Here is a 22014-nt window from a genome sequence, read left to right as displayed (position 1 = left end):
AATGTTCAGTACACCATGGAGGATGCTTTCTGCCTTCTAGAAAGCAAAATAATGCATTTTCTTGAGCAAGTACTCAAGAATCCAAACTCCAGATGACAGACACCTATGATCCCATTAGGAATTGTAGGGTGTGGAATTGTTGGCATATCCTTTTTTTATGTGCTACCAACACTTCTCTTTGCAGTACTACTCGGATGGACACCAATGGATCATGGGCTGAGACTGCCAGATCTCCGTTTTGGCTCATAGGACAACCCCATCACTACTCCTGTTAAGCAGGTTCCTGTGGCAAGTGATGCTGTCTACGGACCTAATTGGCGGAACAGAAGTCTGTATATGCCAGTGAGAGACCGTACCAATACAGAACAAAAAGCAAAAAAGTCAGACGTATCGAGAAATGGATCCGAACAAGTGAATAACATACAGCGGCATATTTGAGATAGTCTCGATGAAGTAGCCATGATGCTCAAGCGCAGATAGCAAGTGATCGTATCATTTAAAGGGAACCTGTCACATTGAACATGACGTCTATTCTGCCAGCAACAGGTTATAAAACTGGAGCGGCTCAGCAGTTTGATATACAGTTATGGGGAAAAGATTCAGTATTTTTCTTATTTAAATCCCTGCTCTCTCTGGGCCTAGGAGTTCAATGGGATTCCCTACTCAGTAATTGACAGCTATCTGTGTACATTGGAATCACCTGGATTTCTGCATTGTTTACTACTAAAATGTGGTCTGATTGTATCCAAGTCACAATTATAGACAATTATAACCTGTAGCTTAAACTTTAGCAGCAATCCCCTCCACCGCATGTTTTCTGTAGCTGCAAATAAGATTTGCACAACATGGAGGAGCAATTTTGGACGATTCCTCCCTGCATATGTGTTTCAGTTCATATCTATTTCTGGGATTCCTTGTGTGCACAACCCTTTTTAGGTCATGCCACAGCATCTCGATAGGGTTAAAGAGGCTCTGTCACTAGTTTATTAATGCCCTATCTCCTAACTAATCTAATAAGCGCTGTGATGCTGATAACTGCAGTGTAATTTTTTCAAAACCGTTTATTATTTGAAGTTATGTGCATTTTTTTTTAAGGTCCTGTTCACACAGAGCTTTTTGCCATGGTTTTTGCAGCATAAATTGCGTCGGAAACATCCACAAAAAGCAGCCGAAATCGGAAGAAAACGTTTTTCACTGCGTTTTTTTGCCCACGGTGCTCAGTGGCTGTGGCCGAAAAACGCTGTAAACGGCGTGCAAAGAGGTCAAAATCTGCCGTAAAATTCAAGACGGAATTTTAAGGCAGATTTTTCTGCCTGCAAAAAAACTCAGTGTGAACAGGGCCTAAATATGCTAATAGCCAAATGGGAGGAGACTTTCTTTTCACTCTGGGCGGTGTAATGTTTTCTGTATGATGCTGTCCAATCACCATCATACAGCTTCTCCCCTTCCTTGCCCAGCAACACAGGGTGATCATATAGTATACAGCTTCCATTCCCGACTGTGTCTTCAACTGGTGATACCTCCAGTTGTTTTATAGCTAGAATTGCAATCCTGGTGGCATCTTTCATATGCCACCAGAACCGCTGTTCTAGTTTGTCCACAGCTGGAGATATGACTGTTTGAAGTGATCCCCCTTTCCCCCAGCCTCAGTCTCTCACACTGTGTGAAGCAGCTTCATGCTGATAGGACAGGGTCAGAGGCGCTGAGGAGGCACCACCTCAGGAGAATCACTGCTGTTACCTCCCTCTTGTCTAGTATAGGCTCATTTACATATTTTAGAAAAAAGCTCATAACTTTTAAAATACTTTTTGGGACACAATTTTCACTAGCATTATCAGTGTGACAGCGTCTATTAGATGAACAAGGAGATAGGGCATTACTAAACTAGTGAAAGATCCACTTTAAGGTCAGGGCTTTGACTTGGCCATTCCAAAACACAGATCTCATTCTTTAGTTGATTTACTTGTGTGCTTTGGGTCATTGTCTTGTTGCATCAACCAACAACTCTACAGCTTGAGATCATGGGCTGCTGCCCTTACATTATCCATTAAAACATTTTGATACACCTTTGAATTAATTGTTCCCTCAATGATCGCAAGGCGTCCAGCCCCAAAACCACGATACTCCCTCCATCATGTTTCACATTTAGGATGAGGTTTTGGTGTTGGTTCGCAGTGTTCTATGTCCTCCAAACATAGCATTGTGCGTCTATGCTAAAAAGTTCCACTTTTGTCTCATCTGTCCATAGAACATTTTCCCAGAAGCATTGTGGAACATTGTCATTCGTGGTGTCCTTCCATGAACACCATTCTTGTTCAGGGTTTCTCTAATGGTGGACACATGAACAGAAGTTTTTGAAGTTTGTAGAGTCTTTAGTAGGTCTTTTGCTGTTACGCTTGGTTCTTTCTCATCTCTTTTAGGATTTGCTGTTGAGCTCTTGAAATGACCTTAACAGGACGCCCACTAGAGGGACTAGCAACACTCCTGAATTTTCTACATTTGTAGACAATATGTCTAACCGTGGATTGATGTACACCCAGGTCTTTATCAATGCTTTTGTAGACTTTCCCAGCTTTATGCATCTTTGACACGTCTTCTGAAAGTTGTTTGCCTCGAGGCATAATTCACACTAACCAATCTTCCTTGGGAAGAACAGATTTGCCAGTAACCAGGCTTTGCGTTCCTTTAGTTTATGGGCAAAGCACCTGTGAAACCCACATTTATAATCTCATCTCCTTAATTGAAAAACTTTTTGCCAATTAGCTCTTGGAGGAGACATTAAGACTTCACTTACTTTCTCTCCCTGCACTGTGGAGGTTTACTCAATGGGCTTAATAAAATACATGAATAGTACAACTGTCTGTGTGATATTAGTTTAGATTGTGCTGGTCGATAATTGTGGCTTAGATAACAATCCGACCACATTTCATTTGTAATCAATGTAGAATTCCAGGTAATTCCAAGCGGTTTAGGGCTCGTCCACACGCTGCAGAATTGCCACGTTTTTTTCCGGCCGGAATTTCGGAAGGAAAACATGCAGCAGAATACAGTAGCAGCAAAGTGGGTGAGATTTAATAAATCTCATCCACACGCTGCGTAAGAATTCAGTGCAGAAATTGACCTGTGGTGCGTATTTTGCGGACCGCAGCATGTAAATTCCTGCTGCGGAAAGTGGCCAGAATTGGTGAGTTTTTCAGAGGCGATGTCACCATCTCCTAAGGCCTTATTTACACGAGCGTGGCACATCTCGGACGTGAAAAACTGTAGTTTTTCACGTCTGAGGTGCATCTGTGCTCAGCACTGCGGGACGCGATGCCACGTATCCCCCATAGTTGAGAGTCTATGGAGGGATGCGTGAATAGATAGGACATGTCCTATTTTCCCACGGACCCTTCACACGGTCCGTTGAAACAACAGCTGTGTGAATTATAGGTCCGTGGGACGGCCGCTGTTTCAACGGCCGTCCCACGGACGTTTAACACGCTCGTGTGAATAAGGCCTTCCATTGTGAAAAACGCAGCAAAACACGCACCATTTTCTGCCGTAAAAAACGCAGAAAATTGTGCGTTTTTGCCGAAGCGGAATTCTGCGTTTTTCAACGGATTTGCTGCAGAAATTTTCTGCAGCAATTCCGTTGTGTATGGACAAGCCCTTACTTAGTTTTTCTTACAACTGTATGGACACTCATACAGGGGAGGCTGTCAGTCTTTAAATAGGACACCACACTGGACTCATAGCAGGCGTTTAAATGAAAGAAATACAAATTATAAAAAAAAAAAAAAAATGAAATGAAAAAACACATAGCAGAAGTAGTATACACTGATCGTATTATATTTATATGTGAAACATAAAACAGAGGCAATGAATATTTGCGGAAAATGGTTTATTTAAAGCACTTACACGGCCCACATCATCCACTGCCACGCTGTGAGGTATGTAAAACTGACCAGGTTTTGTTCCGTTACCTCCCAACGTCCATTGCAAGCTGAAATCTAAAACATTACATGAAAAGGACGAATATTTATTGTGCTGATCTTTTCTAATACCAGTAAGCAGCTTCTTTTACAATCACTTGATCCCATCAAAAAGGTCAGAGGATGCTTGAAATGTAGCAAGAGGAGCATCTTGAAATCTTTTGGCCCCCCTGATGCAGAATGTATCCGCAGCCATCATGTGACTTTAAACCATAAAGGATCTATATAGAATAGTAAACTGTATCTGTATAGTGAGATAACCCTGTGTACCATTACTGTATTATTGTGTACTTTTCATGCTATTCCATCACAATGCTCCAGGGCCCCTGAGCCCGCTATACCACGGACTGCAAATTATGGACAGAAAGGCAAAATATACTGTATTCCTCAAAGTCAACTATAGAGTAAGAGGAGACCAAATTCTGGTAATAAGCCTTTCCGGTATCTCCAGTTGCTAACAAAAATAAATATAGCAGCATCAGGGATTTTTTTTCCATAATACTGTGTGACTAAAACTTGTCAGACACAGCCGGACCCGCGGCAAACGGCCGACTGCCCCATTAAAGGAGAAATTAAAGACGTACCATCCGTGAGCTTGAGAAGTCTGTTGTTCAGCCCTCCATCTCCATCCACAATATATATTTCATCTTCCCCTTTAATAAAAATGTCGGCAGGCTGATCGAACTGAAGTGGACTCAAACGAGAGCCGGCTATGCCTGGTGTCCCCAGGATCTTCAGTAGCGCTCCAGATGGCGAGTACTGTTTCACTGTGTGTCCATATGGTCCTGTAGAAGGTCATGACGGGAAAGTCATTTCACAATAAAGTTACCACAAAGTAATGTAAATTCAGTCCTGCCTTCTGCACTCACAGGATCATGGCCTGCTAAAGGTCTGACACGTAAAGAGAAGATTGTTAAAATGAACGCCGAAATACGATACAGCGAGATGTAAATATTTTAAAGATATGTAACAATAATCGTATGTATTTTTGTCATTTCGATCGCTTGTAAAATCACTTGTCTTTCCCCCTTTGAGCCTCGACCAACGTTTCCACACCTCCTGTCTCGTTTTCTTACAACTAGCAGATAACGGTGTACACGTGGATATATCCCACCGACAAACAAGAATTTTTAGGCCCTCATAAAAGATTTGACCAACGACAAGCGAGCAAGCATGTTTTCACTGGTCATTGATTGCAAACTTTTAGATGACATTACAATATTTTACACAAAATATGCCCCCTTACTCCACAGTATTTACATTAATTAGGGGAAACAAGGATCCAACTGGTTTTATTTGTATGGTCCGATCCTTTGTATTGCCGCTCATCTCCACCCCACCTTCCTCAACAATGTTCAGATAAAATAGTCGTCAACCATGCGATTTAATGTCATTAACTTAGTTTAAAGAGGCTCTGTCACCAGATTATAAGTGCCCCGTCTCCTACATAATGTGATCGGCGCTGTAATGTAGGTAACAGAAGTGGTTTTTATTTGAAAACGATCATTTTTGAGCAATTTTAGATTTATGCTAATTAGTTTCTTAATGACCAACTGGGCGTTGTACAGAGGAGTGTATGAGGCTGACCAATCAGTGACCAATTAGCGTCATACACTTCTCATTGTTCCAGCCCAGCTTCTTTCACTGCACAATCACACTGTGTGTGCACCTGTAATTACAGGAGCGTTGCTACGCATGGTACTCACTGTCCATCGGTAGTCACTGTCCAGGGTGCTGAAAGAGTTAAATGATCAGTGCTGGACAGAGAGACGGGGTTGCACTGATCGGCAGTAACTCTTTCAGCACTCTGGGCAGTGACTACCGCTGGACAGCGAGTACCATGTGCGGCGCTCACAATATAGATTTCTAATGTTTCCTTCAAAAACCTGCAACAAAAAAAAAAAAAGTTAATACTTACCCAGAACTCGCTGCTTCTTCCTCCAGTCCAGCCTCCTGGGATGATATTTCATCCCATGTGACCGCTGCATCATCCAGGGAGGTCGGACTGGATGTCAAAAGAGGGACGCGTCACCAAGACAATGGCTGGATACGTATGAACTTGTTTTTCTTTCTATCGCCCAAGAAAGGGCTGCCCCTTCTCTCTACCCAGCACTGATCAGTAGCCTCTTCTCTCTATCAGTGCTGGATAGAGAAGGGGCTGCCGATTAGTGCAATATCTCTCTCTACGTGTAAAGAGAAGCAGACAAAACGGGTCCGTAAATACGGGTGACAAAGGATCCGTATTTACGGGAGGGAAAAAATACAGTCGTGTGCATGGGGCCTTAAAATAGGAGAAATTTGAGCGCCTTGGAAAGCTGATCATTTCCTTTACAGTGGCCACTAGAGAGGAAATGTAGGATTATATTTTTAAATCTGCTAATGAACACACACACTAGAATAATTTATAGAACACAGAACACTAATTGCTTGCATTACAGTGAATGTAACATTCTTACATATGCTAAGTGCACTTACCTTGCCCCACGTCGGTTATCCAAATGGACTTTAAGTTTTCGTCATCAATCACTGCAAATATACCATGAGGCATCTCAAGTGTGTTTGTTTTCCAGGCTGTTTTGAAGTATCCCTCCTCTGTAAACACCAGCACCTTGGACACATTATCCCCTCTCTAGAGGAACACAAATGCAATATTAAACATGAAGTCCAGTCTTGGGATTCTTCATTATATAACAGAATATGACCTTGTGATCCTACTTCAGGACTTTGCAAATTAGAATCAAAAGTTTAGGGGAAGGCCGGATTTAGGGAGGGAAAATGGGAAAGTGCCTTATGTCTGCACTGTGGCCTTATCTACAGAGGGCACTGTGGCCTTATCTACAGAGGGCACTGTGGCCTTATCTACAGAGGGCACTGTGGCCTTATCTACAGAGGGCACTGTGGCCTTATCTACAGAGGGCACTGTGGCCTTATCTACAGAGGGCACTGTGGCCTTATCTACAGAGGGCACTGTGGCCTTATCTACAGAGGGCAATGCGGCAGCATCCACAGAGGGCACTGCGGCAGCATCCACAGAGGGCACTGCGGCAGCATCCACAGAGGGCACTGCGGCAGCATCCACAGAGGGCACTGCGGCAGCATCCAGAGGGCACTGCGGCAGCATCCACAGAGGGCACTGCGGCAGCATCCACAGAGGGCACTGCGGCACTACCTAACAAGGGGCTGCCCAATCTTGACATGTGTGCCAACTGAGCAGCCAGACTGCATTTAGCGACACTTACACTGGAAAGCTGGATTGTTGAAATAAGCACGTGGAGAAATATCTCAAATTTTAAACTTAGCGCTATTATTATAGTAATGTAGTATTATTATTATAGTAATGTAGTATTATTATTATAGTATTATAGTGTTATAGTAGTTCAAATAACTAATTGATTAACAATAATTTTGTATCGTATCAAATTTGAAAGTAATGCGGCCTGTCAACGTCCCATTTTTTCTATATGCGGCCCACTTACCCGGCCGAGTTTGAGACCCCTGGTGTAGTGTATGTGTGTGTAATGTATATAGCAGGGTCAGACTGGCCATCTATGCTAAATGGGCCGATGCTCAATGGGCCAACAGCTGCCCTCCGACACAATTATACCCACTCACTAAGACTCCACCGTAGCAGTCATATTGGTACTATTACCAAGGGAGCCTGGCGCTGGCCATTATCTATTAGAGTTGATGCAAATCAAAACCAATAGATAACGGTCGCCATTACTTATCACTCCTCTCCACCTCTGACCATCGCCGCACTAGTTTCCAAATCCATCCAGCGCCGCACACAATGTGCTAATGCTGCTTAGCAACAGCACCTAGCGTGGTGGCGCCAGGAGGTAAAGAGGGCCCGGGAGTGAGGAGTGGTAAGTAAATTGAGGGGTCTGGTCTGTGATCTGAATTCATTTTGGGGGTCTTTATTATTTTCAGGGTCTGGGATATGAATTTCTTTAAGAGTCTAGTGTGGGGTCTGAATTTAATTTGGAGTCTTGGGTGGAGTTTGAATGTATTTTGGGGTCTGAATACATTTTTAGGGTCTAGGCCTGCAGTTACTTTTGGGTCTGTCAGCAAAACGTCAGACAATAATGACCTATTCGTGCACTACTGTTGCATTTAATAAAATTATGAATTGAAAGTGGGCCAGGGTCTCTAACCAACCCGAATACCCTGGTTAAAGGTATGATACAATTACTATGTAATAAAATACAACAATTAGGCTCTGTTCACACTGGCATTTTGCAATGGATCCTAACAGATTCTACTGACATGTAATAAGCCTGTCATGTTCTCTCTTTTTTGATGGATAGAGCAGTACAGCTAACTAGGCTATTCTATAAGGGCAACAGAGAACCTGATGGAACAAACCTATGACTTCAGTGTGAATGGTGCCTAAAGGCCAGTTTACATCATTATTCAATTGGTCCCAATTGATCATAACAATAATGGACAGTTTTATTTATTGGGGACATGACAGGTCTCCTTTAAATGGTGCCCGTTAGGCTTCCTTTTTTCTGTTGCTGCTTGGTAGGGTAGCGTATCTGACTTTACAGAAAAAAAGTTATGGAAATCTGACAAAAAAGGAGGCGGACAGAAATATCCTACTGAAATCAACGCAGACCTGAACAGAAACTTTCCTCTACACTTTTTTTTCCTGTGAAAATTACCAAACTGAATAACAGGAAAATCTATGAGCAGTGCCTTAGGGAATTTTTTGATTCTGTTATTCTTCAAGTGCACTTTTCTCTTAATTAAACAAACCACACTGTACTAGAGAACATAAAACAGAGATTCAATAACAATACCGTAAAAAAATGAACATGAGAGATACCTGAGCTACATAAACCAAGGAGTTCAGATGATCCACAGCGACATCAAAGGGCACACCTCTAATGCTTTCAGGGTTTCTCGGCCAGTCGGCATCCAGCTTGTAGAGTTGTTGTGGCGCTATTCTTATAAAGTCAAAAAATGATTTCGCTGGGACCTGTAATAGAAAAAGACATCAATAGTTTTACATTCAACACCTTGAACATGCAGAAATACAGTATTCTATGCGGCAAGACATGGTGATGGCTATGTATGTACGAATTCCTCTAAGTAGCTTTACCATACAATAATACCTAGTAAATATTGCTTGCCCTGCTGTTCGGAGTTCTTTCATAATTCAATCAAGCCTGTTTTAGGTGGTTACCTTTTAACAAAAAAAAAAAATTTTGTACATTGCAGACCTAATCGTTTAGAACTGCTGCTTGTAGAATTGGGGGAAAGGGTCTACATGGCACAGGGCAACATTCGTAAGGAATTTGTTCTTACTGGCCTATCCGGTATCTTCACCGTCTAGAATAACCTTTCGGACTAACTACGCATTTCTCAACTACTGAGGGACACAAACGTGGCTCTGTAGCTAAAAACGTTTTTGGAGGCGTAAGTATTGCTGGAATAACTTTGCAACTGAATGTTGTAGCCCACTTAAACGGTTACGCCCATCTCACTAGGATATGCCATCACTTATGATCGATGGGGATCTCCAACCTCTGACACCCACACCGATCATTAAAATGTAGCGGCCGCAGCCTTATTTAGTGCTGCATCTCCTTCTAGGTTTACTCCTGTGGCCCCTTCATGGATCGGTGGAGGTCCCAGAGGCCGGACCTTCACTAATCATGAAGTGATGGAATAACTTAGCAATGTGCCATCTTTTTAGAAGTTGGGAGTAACCCTTTATTTCCCGGCTACTCAATCTTTCCCTACTGGGCCAGCCAGAACATGGTGATGCCTGGGCCTCACCACAGGTCGTAGTCCATGCCCACTTTTGACAAACTACCTCAATTTATTTTAATACAAAGTATAGTTAATATACCTAGTGCCCTCGCTTTCAATGTAGCTGCCGCAGTTCGTGCCAGCACAGCCTGCTTGAGTAGTCGGAGACACTGCCGGAGCTACATTAAACGCAAGGGCACTAGGTATATTAACTATACAATCTGCACGTATAGTCACAGTAAAATAACCACGAGTCACTTATGTTTCTAGTGCAGGTAGTATAGCAATTATCTCGGTTGTAAAAATGTTATATAAAATGAATGGCCTATCCTTAGGCTGGACTCACACACAGCGTTTTGAATGGGGTTTTTTTTTTTTTATACTTTTTCAGTGCGACCAGATGTTACAGTAAAGTCTATAGTAAAATATAAAATGCACTAAACACAACTGTGTTTTGAGGCAATTTTGTGGTCAGTCGTGTTTTTCTTTTCCAAACACAGCTTGCTCCGGGTATGGCGTTTTTCAGGTGTTTTTCCTCATAGGCTTATCTATAGGACTTCGAAAATGCCAGAAAAAAAAATCATTTACAAACGGACAATGAAAAAGGCCATAAAAACCGTAGGTTACATTTTAATCATGCTAGTGTTTTTAGAAGCCTTCTTTGATGCAGTTTAAATTGCCAGAAAAAATTATCTGTGTATGAATGAGGCCTTACGGTAGAAATGTCACAATGCTACCGGCTATACAATATAGTACTCCATATCATTGCTCCAATAAGAAAGACTAAACACAGAATATCAGAAAGAGCAGGGACAAATTGCTAGGTACTAGTGTGGATAGATTGATATTATAGTGAATTTTAGGTATTATGCCTCTTAGGGCTCCTGCACACTTCAGCAAAATCCTTCAGTGTGCTATCCGTTTTTTTTTTTTTAACAGATAGCGCACTGACCCATTCCTTTTTTTGTGGATCCACGTGTCCGTTCTGCAAATTGTACAACAGGTCCTATTCCTGTCCGTTTTTGTGGATCAGTCTCGCCCGTTCTATTCAATGGTCTGTTTAAAAAAAACAGACCAAACACGGAAGCCAGCTGTATTTTATGGATCCGTGTTTTGCGGCCGTATAAAAGGTCACAGATGTGTGCACGAGCTCGAAGTGAACAAACTATACATTGGGAGAACCAGCTGGAGGGTACAGAGACTGCAGGCAATAGTCCCTGGGAAAAGTATGCAAATACCCGCCACGTCCTAAGGCCTTGTGCACATGATGGTACTTGGCGGTTTTTTTTTCTTTTCCTCCATAATTCGTTGGCAATGTTATTCACTAGGGCTATGCACATGTTCCGATGTCCATTTTCCTGTACAGATTCATACATTGGAGGACCCTTCTAAGAAAAAGGATTGCCCAAAGTGCTGGCATTGCAGTATTCCTGGATAAGCACAATACAACGGCTCTGCCTGACGCAATCTAAAGTTATTGCTCAATGAAAACACGGATATATAAATGACCCAAAATGAAACCGCAAAAATATTATTTGTATCAAGTAAGGCCTTATTCACACGAACTGTAAAAACGGCCGTGTGATCTTTTCCAATTGTGTTTGTATTAAAACCAATAGAAATTTTGAATATGAAAAAAAACACAAAAAAAAACGGCCGTGTGATGGACATTTTATTAACGATCATCACACGGCTGCATAAAAATCAATGTTATGGGGTTATTCACACGACTGTTTTTGTCCGTTTTCACGGATCCCCTAATAGACTCAAATCTATAAGGTATCTGTGAAAACGAATGCAAATCAGCTGTTTTTAGGGCCAATTTGACACCCGTTCGCGTGAATAAGGCCTTATGAAAAATAAGCTGCTGGAACATTAGGTTCTTGGTTACACAGATGAGATACCCGATCTTAAATGACACTGCCCCCAAGAATATTTTATCTCTATTCGTTATGCAGTTAATTGTGGTCTATTGTTCCCTGTTATCAGCCATTCCAGGTTGGGGGAGGCTAATTGTATTGTGGGAAAAACTCTGCTCCCATGGCCACTGATATATTTACGTGAATGACATTAGAATTAGCTTTGTCATGGACTTAGCGCCATTCCGGGTATCCTACAAATTAAATAAAAGCTGTCCCATAAGCAGCAATTGAGATGGGTATAACTTTCTAATGTGCCAATTGCAAAAATTGGGGGCTTTTGAAAGAGGGGGTCCCTTGTCACAAATGCTGGAGGACCCCCATTCTCTGATTGACAGAATTCAGAGAGGGTGAATATTAGTTGTGCCCTCTGCCGAGTGATGCCTGTAGGACAGCGTCTTCTCCTTAAGAGGCTCTGTCACCAGATTTTGCAACCCCTATCTGCTATTGCAGCAGATCGGCGCTGCAATGTAGATTACAGTAACGTTTTTATTTTTTAAAAACGAGCATTTTTGGCCAAGTTATGACGATTTTTGTATTTATGCAAATGAGGCTTGCAAAAGTCCAAGTGGGCGTGTTTAAAAGTAAAAGTCCAAGTGGGCGTGTATTATGTGTGTACATCGGGGCGTGTTTACTACTTTTACTAGCTGGGCGCTCTGATGAGAAGTATCATCCACTTCTCTTCAGAACGCCCAGCTTCTGCCAGATCACGCTGTGACGTCACTCACAGGTCCTGCATCGTGTCAGACGAGCGAGGACACATCAGCACCAGAGGCTACAGTTGATTCTGCAGCAGCATCAGCGTTTGCAGGTAAGTAGCTACATCGACTTACCTGCAAACGCTGATGCAGAATCAACTGTAGCCTCTGGTGCCGATGTGTCCTCGCTCGTCTGACACGATGCAGGACCTGTGAGTGACGTCACAGCGTGATCTGCCAGAAGCTGGGAGTTCTGAAGAGAAGTGGATGATACTTCTTGTCAGAACGCCCAGCTAGTAAAAGTATTAAAAACGCCCCGATGTACACACATAATACACGCCCACTTGGACTTTTACTTTTAAACACACCCACTTGGACTTTTGCAAGCCTCATTTGCATAACTACAAAAATGGTCATAACTTGGCCAAAAATGCTCGTTTTTAAAAAATAAAAACGTTACTGTAATCTACATTGCAGCGCCGATCTGCTGCAATAGCAGATAGGGGTTGCAAAATCTGGTGACAGAGCCTCTTTAGTAATAAACCCCAATAAGCCGTATGTACAATGAGGAGAATGGGAGTAACTTACCTTATTTTTACCATTGTAGCATAGTAAGGCATACAGGGCCAGGCTCACCAGCACAGCAGATATACAGATACTGGGCTTTAACTTCATGGTGCTGCCGTCTTGTGACTATAGTGACATAGCGCTGACACTTCCTCACCACCGTGCCCAATTAATCACATCAACCGCACCTCCCATAAATAATGCCAGACGTATTTATTCTACAAAGAAACAGACAAAAAACATTTACACATTCCAACATTCCCGTCAGCACAAAAAGCAAACCCTCTAATATTCCGAGAAACTCTCATCCCCCAAAAACACATTGGAAGGGGAATTTATGAAACTCTTTATGACAGTTTCCTGGCATAGAAACATCGCAAAATTTGGCAACTTTTTTTGTTTTGTTTCCGCCACCAAAAAACCCACTCGCCCATGAGCCCGCTCCATGCTCCCCCGCCCGGCGTGCGCCATATATATACGGCAGATGACGGGAAGGGGTTAATCTGCCCACTGTCTTTTGGTGCCGCTGTAGAAAAGGCTTATGAGCGCTCATTCTCTACGCAGGAAACGTTACTCACAGCTTCTGTACTTGGAGCAGCCCAGTTAATAAAGGTAGGATCAGAGGAACCTCCGATCCCAACTGTCTAAGGCTTTATGCACACGACTGTGCCCGTAATTACGACCCCTAATTATGGGCATGGCCGGCCGCGGGCAGCCGGACGTTTTTACGAGCCATGCTCCCATTATAAAGTACAGGAGTACGGTCCGTAAAATTAAAATAGGACATGTTCTATTTTTTCCGCCAGGTTTCTACGGCACGGACACTCTCCGCAGACATACGGGAAGGGGTCCGTTGGCCGTAGAAATTAATGGGTCTGTTATTACGGGGGATTTTACGGTCGTGTGCATGGGGCCTAACACTTTGATCGCTGCAGTCCCTGATTGCAGCATGATCAAAGGGGACTCCCCTCTTTGATTGAGCCAACAGAAATCTGGTGATGCGATTGGAGATTAGAGAACTCTCTACAGTCTGCCATGGGGTCCTTGAAAGGACCCCACAGCTGTCTGTTCAGTATACCTGCTGTTAGGGCACACTATGTGCTGCAGTGGAATGTATCAGTGACACACTATAATGTATTAGCATACAGGAGTATGCCAATACATTATAAGGCCTAGTTCATACAGTTTTTTGGCACTGACACAAAAAACTTCCAAAACCGCCTCCCATTGATTTTGGAAGGCAGAGGCTTTTTTTTCCCGATCGGCTTTTAGCCACTCGCAGAAAAAAACAAAACGGCATGTTCTTTCTTGCCGCAGTTTCACCTCTGACCTCCCATTGAAATCAACAGGAGGCAGAAAGTGTGTTTTTGGCTGCACTTTTTGCCGGTGGCGCTCAATGCCCATGGACGAAAATTGGTGCAGCAGGCAGGTCATGGAGGTTATGGCTGCTGAAGGACAGAGGCAAAAACTAAAAAAATGCAGCTGTCATCATAGACTTTTCAGGCCTGGTCATTAAGGGGTTAAAGTATTCCCACATTATTGATTTTTATATCAGAAAGACACACATAATATTATATAAATATGGACACGGATGTCCTTGTCATCATATTTTCTGTCACTCATAGAAACATGCAGAGTTTCACACCCCTAATCCTCCACTACTGTACATTTCCTGCGGACCTCATCAGTCAGAGGCTTCCTGGTACCTGTAGTTCCACAACTAATGGTCTTACCAGATTCTGGCTGCGTGTCTTCCATCACAACATTGCCGGCTCCATAACATGGACTGTATAATGCATACTATATAGGCATGATCAGGATCTGGATCGGTTGCATTCAGTGTAGCTGTACCTTACACATCTGTGCAGGGTTGATTGGGTTAATAAGCGCCACCTCCCCCTTGTCAGCTGATTGCAGCTCCCCGCACACGTCATCACACGGCGACGGCAGTGATGCCTGTATGGGGGTGTCTTGAGGGGTTTTGGTACATACGATAACAATATGGCTTCTACTAATGTTCCTGCCGCGTGTATTAGTTCTGTATTCGTTGCTTGTATCGGCGTTACTGATCTACACTTATTTTATAGATAACGTCACAAACCTCTGGCATTGTTTCTGTTGGAGACTTGGTATTCGTGCCTCACAAACCCCCCCCTGCTGTGTCCCCTTAGTTGTGTGTGTGCCCCGGAAGCTGTGTGCTGTATCCTGCAGCTTGTGACCCATTGTACGATCGCGGTAAAACCCGCTATAATAATATAATAAACACTGATCGCTCACCGCGCCGACGACGCGGCCCATGTCGGGCTATAGACCTCTCTGCATTAACCCCCAGATGTCCGACCTCCATTCTGTAAACTGGCGGTAAGTGGCATTAGTCCCTGCACGTACAGTCTTCTTTGTGAGGCTTATTAAAGGGATTTTCCTGTTTTATGTAAATACAGATTCATTATGGTATAATGAGCAATTTTGCAGCTTTCTAAAAAATTTTGCTTTCATTTCGCACCATTTTCAAATAATTGTTTTTGCTGTCAGTGAATGGAAACATGTTTGTTTACATCCAGACGCTGAAAACTTGTACAGACTCAGTACTGGGAAGAGGATACAATAGTATCCAGTCTAGGCAATCCTAGTCTCCCGTCCTGAAGCTTTGCTACAATGTATCAGTGTAGGTGAAATGTATCCAATTGCTTGAGTAATCAAAACAGAAAGGAGGGTTACTTTGCAAAGAAAAGAATGGCGTTAAAACTAAACGCTATATTAATCACGCTCTTTGACACTTTTTTTTTTTTTTAGTAATTGTCGGACCAAAGTGGGGAAATTTCTCTTTGCAGAAAAGTGGTTGTGATCTACAGGAGGTGCACTTGGCATAGTTCAGTAGCTGGGCCATATGCCACAACTGATGTGTGCCATCTAGTAATCCCACCCTGGCAGACCGCTCACTAGTCTCAGTCCTGGGGTCGGGATCGCCAAGGCTGACGATTAAATACTGACAGCCCTAAGCCTAATAAAGGCCCCGGAGCTGTTTAGTATGAATGAGTGTTCTGGCCCTTCTACACCTGCCGATAAGCGCCCGGTGCAGAGAGCGCCGATCAACGAGACATCATTGATCGGCGCTCGTTTGCTCCTGTCACACGGAGCTATGGATGGGGACGAGCGGTCGTTACTCCAATCGCTCGTCCCCATCCATTATCATCATGTCGGCAGCGCGTCTCCATGTTTACACAGGGAGATGTGCTGGCGACGATGATAATATTAAACTTTTTTAAAACATTCAGACGTGGCGGAATTGCTGTTGAATTCTGCTGAGGACAGTCCGCAGTGGAATTCTGCAGCGGCCGTTTTTTTAATTTCTTTCTATACATTTTTAGGTAACTTAGTTCAGACGTTGCAGAAAATAACTGTGTGGAAATTAGGCTGCGGTGCAGATTTTTCCCTCCGCAGCGTGCTCGTTCCATTGCGGGGAAGCGAAATTTCACTGCGGATTTCAGCCTTTGAAATGCAAAAACTGAAATCTGTGGCAAGTCCGCTGTGATATCTGCAACGTCTGTATTACCTGTCAAATATGCAAATGTTGGTGCAGATTCATTGCGTAATTGCCCCAAATCTGCACCAACATTTGCAGCGGAAAAATTCCGGCACGTCTAAACGTGGCCCATCAGATCGCTATTTTGCATTACAAGAGCTTAGGTTCTGCAGAAATTGGTGTATTTCTTTTGACAATTACTCTACAGATACTATGTAGAATTGCAAGAAAAAGTAAGTGAACCCTTTGAAATGACCTGGATTTCTGCATTGGTTACTGATAACATGTGGTCTGATTATATCTAAGTCACAATTATAGACCAACACAATCTATAATAGACATGAACTGTACAATTGTTTGTGTGTTTATTGGTTTAGTTAGATTGTGTTTGTTTATACATCCGGGAATGCAGAAATCCAGGTCATGCCAAAGGGTTCACTTACTTTTTTCTGCAACTTTATGATGATTTGTCTTGGATTTTCCACGAATCAATCCTGTTGTCCGGATCTTGTTGTCAGGCCGCTGTGGGCCAGTGTTTTACCAGTATGTGCAGATTGTTTCTGATTTCTGCTGTCAGTAAGCGTTGTAAGCAGGGCCGGTCTGCAGAGAAAGCTTCAGGCAATGAAGGATTGTTTTATAACCCCTGGTTATAACTCGGCCAAAAATGAACATTTAAAAAAAACCAGAAAAAAACGTTCCTGTTCTCTACATTGCAGCGCCGATCACATGCAATAGGAGATAGGGATTTGATAATCTGGTGACAGAGCCTCTTTAAGTCCTTTGTGTCAAATAAATGTCCAGAGGTTATTAAAAGGGTTTTTCTCATAATCCTTTTTTTTTATCACCTATCCACAGCATAGCTGACAAATGTCTGATCAGTGGGGGTCTGACCGCTGGGACCCCCACCGATCCCAAGAACATGGATCTCCGAGTGCCCTATGTGAATGGAACGGTACTGTGCATTCTCGGCCACCATTCCATTCACTTTCTATGGGGATGCCGGACATAGCGCTCAAGAGTGAGGAGGACGAGGGGCGGCACTCTCCTCATGAATACAGCAGACTCTTTACTGCTTCTACTTTAAAATTAATCCGGTGAACTTTTATTTTGTGCCATTTAGCACACTGACACAGGAGATCTAAACTTAGAATATATTGCCCTTAACTAAGTCATTATATTTAAGTGACTGCTTAAACATAAAAACATTAAAAAAACATAAAAAAACACATCCCCTCAGAACATGTAAAAATTTCTTGTGCTTGGGAGATATTTTTATCACCATACGAAATTGTCAGGTCGCCTCTGTCTTACTCTCAGCAGGAAATCCCAGCACATTCTGAAGATTGGCGGGGGCGGAGCTTCCAATTTTCTATAGAAGATATTCATTTCTATCACCTTTATTCTCTTTAGTGCAACCCAATAAAATTGTATGTGGTGAGAGATGACTAATATGTGCTTACATTTCATCATAACTGAGACAAAATATATAAGGCAAATATTCACTGTATGAATGTCAACATTTTTGATTTCTTTTTAAATAGGATCTGGTATCAAGCATGAAGTCTGCCATTAAGACCTGAGCTGGCCTTTGATGTAAAGTTTTATCAATCGGACCTAGACTTGTCGCCCAGCTTCTGACCGATGAATTTGACACACATGGAAACAGGTAACATTATAATGTCCCTGTCCATCACTGCGTTAGTCGCCCATAAGAGACAAGAGTTTATGGGTGAGAGCGCCCACCTCTATCTGTCCAAAAAGTAGAAGCTGAATTCTCGCAATGCTTTCGACATCATCTTTAAAAAATAAAAATATTGCTATAAATAAACATTCCCTGTCAATAGTTTGAATTCGTTGTCCTAGGCTACGTCCGCCAGTTGTGCAGTTGTAAGGTTTTGTTCACATCTGCATTGGAGGCTCTGTTAGAATGCAGTGCTATTTTTTCCAGTAAAATGACCGACGCAATGACGGTAAACCGTTGGACCCCATTAAAGTCAACAGGGTCCATCGGATGCTATTGGTGTTCGTCATGTGGCGGTTCTGGCGTTGCCGTTATTATTGTTGTTCTGTTTCTATGAAAGAACAGAAAAACGTAAATATGAACGCAGCTGTGAACCTAGCCTAATGTGGACGTGCATGCTCACATCACACAACCCTGTCCTCAGTGTGTTCTGCTCCCCCTTCCTTCCTACTTGCTGGGCTGTTTCTGCCAATTCCGCACAGCCACCTCTCCATTTATTCTCCGTCTGGATATGGCGTCTGGCAACCGCCGGTTGTTACATTTATGGCATATGCGATTCCCAGAATTGACAATTCTCAACTATACATAAGATAGGTGATAATTGTCTAATCACTGAGACCCCCATCGATTACGAGAACGGGGTTCCCGAACCCCCTGGTCCTCCTCACTGTTTGACCGCAGGACATTAAATGTGGCAGTGGTCGAGCATGCGCACTGCCGCTCCATTCAAAGTCTAAGGGATTGACGGAAACAGCCTAGTACAGCGCTCATTCTCAGACACTGAATGGAGAGGTGGGCGCATGCTGGACTGCTGCTCCATTCAAGCAGGGGGGGCAGGGAGGAGGATCTGGGACCCTCAGTGATCCAACAATTATCACCTATCCTGTGAATAGGTGATAATTGTTCATTCTGAGACAACCCTTTAACCCTCTCCCTTCGCTCCACTGTCGATTTACGTCGGGAAAGGGTTTTTAAAAATGGCGCCTGCTCAGAAGCTGAGCGGGCACCATAGCCACCGGCTTTTTGCTGTGCTCCCAGGCCTATTATAAGAAGATTGCTATTGAGATCTGCCTGTGGCAGGTCTAAATAGCAATGTACTGATTTTGCCATAGACTGCAATACTAATGGTCGCAGGTTCAAGCCCCCCTAGGGGGGCTAAAAAATAGTAATAAAAAAAATTCAAATCGCCCCCTTTTCCTTAGATCACATATAAAAATGAATAAACACATTAGGTATCCCCGCGTCCGAAAATGCCCGAACTATAAAAATATTTATCCAATACTTGTTAACTTGCCTAACGAAGGGGCCATTGTGCTCGGAAAGCCGGATATATAGAACTTTTATGGTTAGCCAATAAAGGTATCATACCGACTATGCTTTGTCTTTTTTGACACAGAGGTATTTAACATTACATATTGTTTCTGGCTAACACGGCACTACACTATTTTTTACTATCCAATACGGTGAACGTCGTAGCGGGAAAAAAAGATCAAAATGGCAGAATCACATTTTTTTGTTGCCACTTCAACCCCCCCCCCAAAGAAATTGAATAAAAAGTGATCGAAATGCCAGAAATTCCCCAATGTGGTATTAGTAAAAACGACATCTTTCCCTGTACAAAAAGACGCCTTACACAGCTCTATACACATAAATATAAAAAAGTTATGGGGGTCACAATATGGCGATGCAAAAAAATTATTTTTGTTTCTTTCAAACATTTAAGTTTTTTTAACCCCTTCCCTCTTTGGCCACTTTTGACCTTCCTGACAGAGCCTCATTTTTCAAATCTGACATGTTTCACTTTATGTGGTAATAACTCCGGAATACTTTTACCTATCCAAGCGATTCTGAGATTTGTTTTCTCGTGACACATTGGACTTTATGTTACTGGCAAAATTTGCCCGATACATTCAGTATTTAATTGTGAAAAACACCAAAATTTAGCGAAAAATTGCAAAAATTAGCATTTTTCTCAATTTAAATGTATCTGCTTGTAAGACAGGCAGTTATACCACACAAAAATGTTGCTAACTAACATCCCCCATATGTCTGCTTTATATTGGCATCGTATTTTGATCATCATTTTATTTTTCTAGGACGTTACAAGGCTTAGAACTTTAGCAGCAATTTCTCACATTTTCAAGAAAATTTCAAAATGCTATTTTTACAGGTGCCAGTTCAGTTGTGAAGTGGCTTTGAGGTCCTTAGATATTATAAACCCCCAATAAGTCACCCCATTTTAAAAACTGCACCCCTCAAAGTATTCAAAGAAGCATTTAGAAAGTTTCTTAACCCTTTAGACATTGCGCAGGAATTAAGGCAAAGTAGAGGTGAAATTTACAAAGTTCTAAGGACTAAAGGAGAAAAAGCACCATAACATTTGTAAAGAAATTTCTCCCGAGTAAAACAATACCCCACATGTGGTAATAAACGGCTGTTTGGACACACGGCAGGGCTGAGAAGGGAAAGAGCGCTATTTGGCTTTTGGAACTCAAATTTAGCAGGAATGGTTTGCGGGGGCCATGTCGCATTTGCAAAGCTCCTGAGGGGACAAAACAGTGGAAACCCCCAACAAGTGACCCCATTTTGGAAACTACACCCCATGAGGAAATTATCTAGGGGTGTAGCAAGCATTTTGACCAGCCAGTTTTTTTACAGAACTTATTGTAAGTAGGCCGTAAAAATGAAAATCTACATTTTTTCAAAGAAAATGTAGGTTTAGGTATTTTTTTTTCATTTCCACAAGGAGAAAAAGCACTGTAACATTTATAAGGCATCTTCTCCCGAGTAAAACAATACCCCACATGTGGTCACAAACATCTGTGTGGACACACGGTAGGGCTCAGAATGGAACTAGCACCATTTGGATTTTGGATAGTGTCTGGGCGCCATGTCACATTTGCTGAGCCCCTGTAGTACTAGTACAGTGGAAACACCCCAAAAGTGACTCCATTTGGGAAACTGCACCCCCTGAGGAATCATCTAGGGGTATAGTGAAAATTTTGATCCCAAAGGTTTTTTGCTGAATTAATTAGAATTAAGCCATGAAAATGAAAAATAATTTTTTTTTCCAACAAGATGTAGTTTTAGATCAACATTTTTCATTTTTGCAAGGAATAGAGAAGAAAAAGCACCCCAACATTTGTAAAGTAATTTCTCCCGAGTACAGTAACGCCCCACATGTGGTTATAATCAGCTGTTTACGTATATGGGAGCATTCAGAAGAAAAGGAGCGGTATTTATCTTTTGGAGCGTAGATTTTGCTGGAATGGTTTGCGGACAGCATGTTGCATTTGCAAAACCACTGATGTACCAAACAAAAGTGACCCCGTTTTAGAAACTACACCCCTAAAGGCATTTATCAAGGGGTGTAGTGAGAATTTAGACTCCACAGGTGTTTTTCAGAAATGAATACGCCGTGGATTGTGCAAAGTGAAAATTGCAATTTCTCCACTGATCTGCCCATTCACCGCACAATATGTTGTGCCCCTAGAGAATCTTACCCCATAAATTGTTAAGCGGGTTCTCCCAGGTATGGTAATGCCTTACTTGTGGCCATAAATTGCTGTTTGGGCACACTGTAGGGCTAAGAAGGGAAAGACCGCCATTTTGAGCATGGATTTTGCTTGGTAATAGTTCTGTTTGGGGTTTTGCTGGTATTTCCGTTTATAATGTGGGGGCATATGTAATCTGTGCGGAGAACATCAGGATATATGTAATCTGTGCGGAGTATATCAGGGGTATATGTAATCTGTGCGGAGAACATCGGGGCATAATAAGAGGGTATAATAATGGGGTGAATAATACAATTATCCATAGGTGTGTGTTACGCTGT

General features: G+C 42.5%; 2 protein-coding genes across 3 annotated transcripts in view; one reads left to right on the top strand and one right to left on the bottom strand.

The window, feature by feature from the left end:
* Positions 1 to 3819: 3819 nt before the first annotated feature.
* Positions 3820 to 14844, bottom strand: NHLRC3 (NHL repeat containing 3). Its single transcript, XM_075850041.1, has 6 exons — positions 14649 to 14844; positions 12937 to 13133; positions 8803 to 8955; positions 6450 to 6603; positions 4559 to 4759; positions 3820 to 3992 (listed from the first exon to the last, which is right to left on the bottom strand). Exons 2-6 carry the CDS (start codon positions 13021 to 13023, stop codon positions 3835 to 3837), a joined length of 753 nt encoding a protein of 250 aa, XP_075706156.1. The 5' UTR covers positions 13024 to 13133; positions 14649 to 14844; the 3' UTR covers positions 3820 to 3834.
* A 238-nt stretch (positions 14845 to 15082) lies between these two features.
* The window catches only part of PROSER1 (proline and serine rich 1), a 41474-nt gene continuing 34542 nt past the window's right edge, over positions 15083 to 22014 (top strand). For both annotated transcript variants that reach the window (XM_075851748.1, XM_075851747.1), the window contains exons 1-2: positions 15083 to 15276; positions 17980 to 18104. The gene's annotated coding sequence lies outside the window, so the exon portion shown is untranslated. The remainder of the gene's footprint in view (positions 15277 to 17979; positions 18105 to 22014) is intronic.

This window comes from Rhinoderma darwinii, chromosome 2 (genome assembly GCF_050947455.1).
Source record: "Rhinoderma darwinii isolate aRhiDar2 chromosome 2, aRhiDar2.hap1, whole genome shotgun sequence".
NCBI classification, from domain to species: domain Eukaryota; kingdom Metazoa; phylum Chordata; class Amphibia; order Anura; family Rhinodermatidae; genus Rhinoderma; species Rhinoderma darwinii.
The sequence above is the reverse complement of the archived record's forward strand: the minus strand, read 5'-3'. Positions and strand labels throughout refer to the sequence as shown.

Bases quoted from the DNA above. Each gene is read 5' to 3' on its own strand.
- NHLRC3 (XM_075850041.1), bottom strand. From the start codon at position 13,023: ATGAAGTTAAAGCCCAGTATCTGTATATCTGCTGTGCTGGTGAGCCTG. The intron at 6,604-8,802 runs GTATCTCTCATG...GTGTTCCTCTAG, and splicing joins CCTTGGTTTATGTAGCTCAG to AGAGGGGATAATGTGTCCAA. The intron at 4,760-6,449 runs GTAAGTGCACTT...GACCTTCTACAG, and splicing joins GATAACCGACGTGGGGCAAG to GACCATATGGACACACAGTG.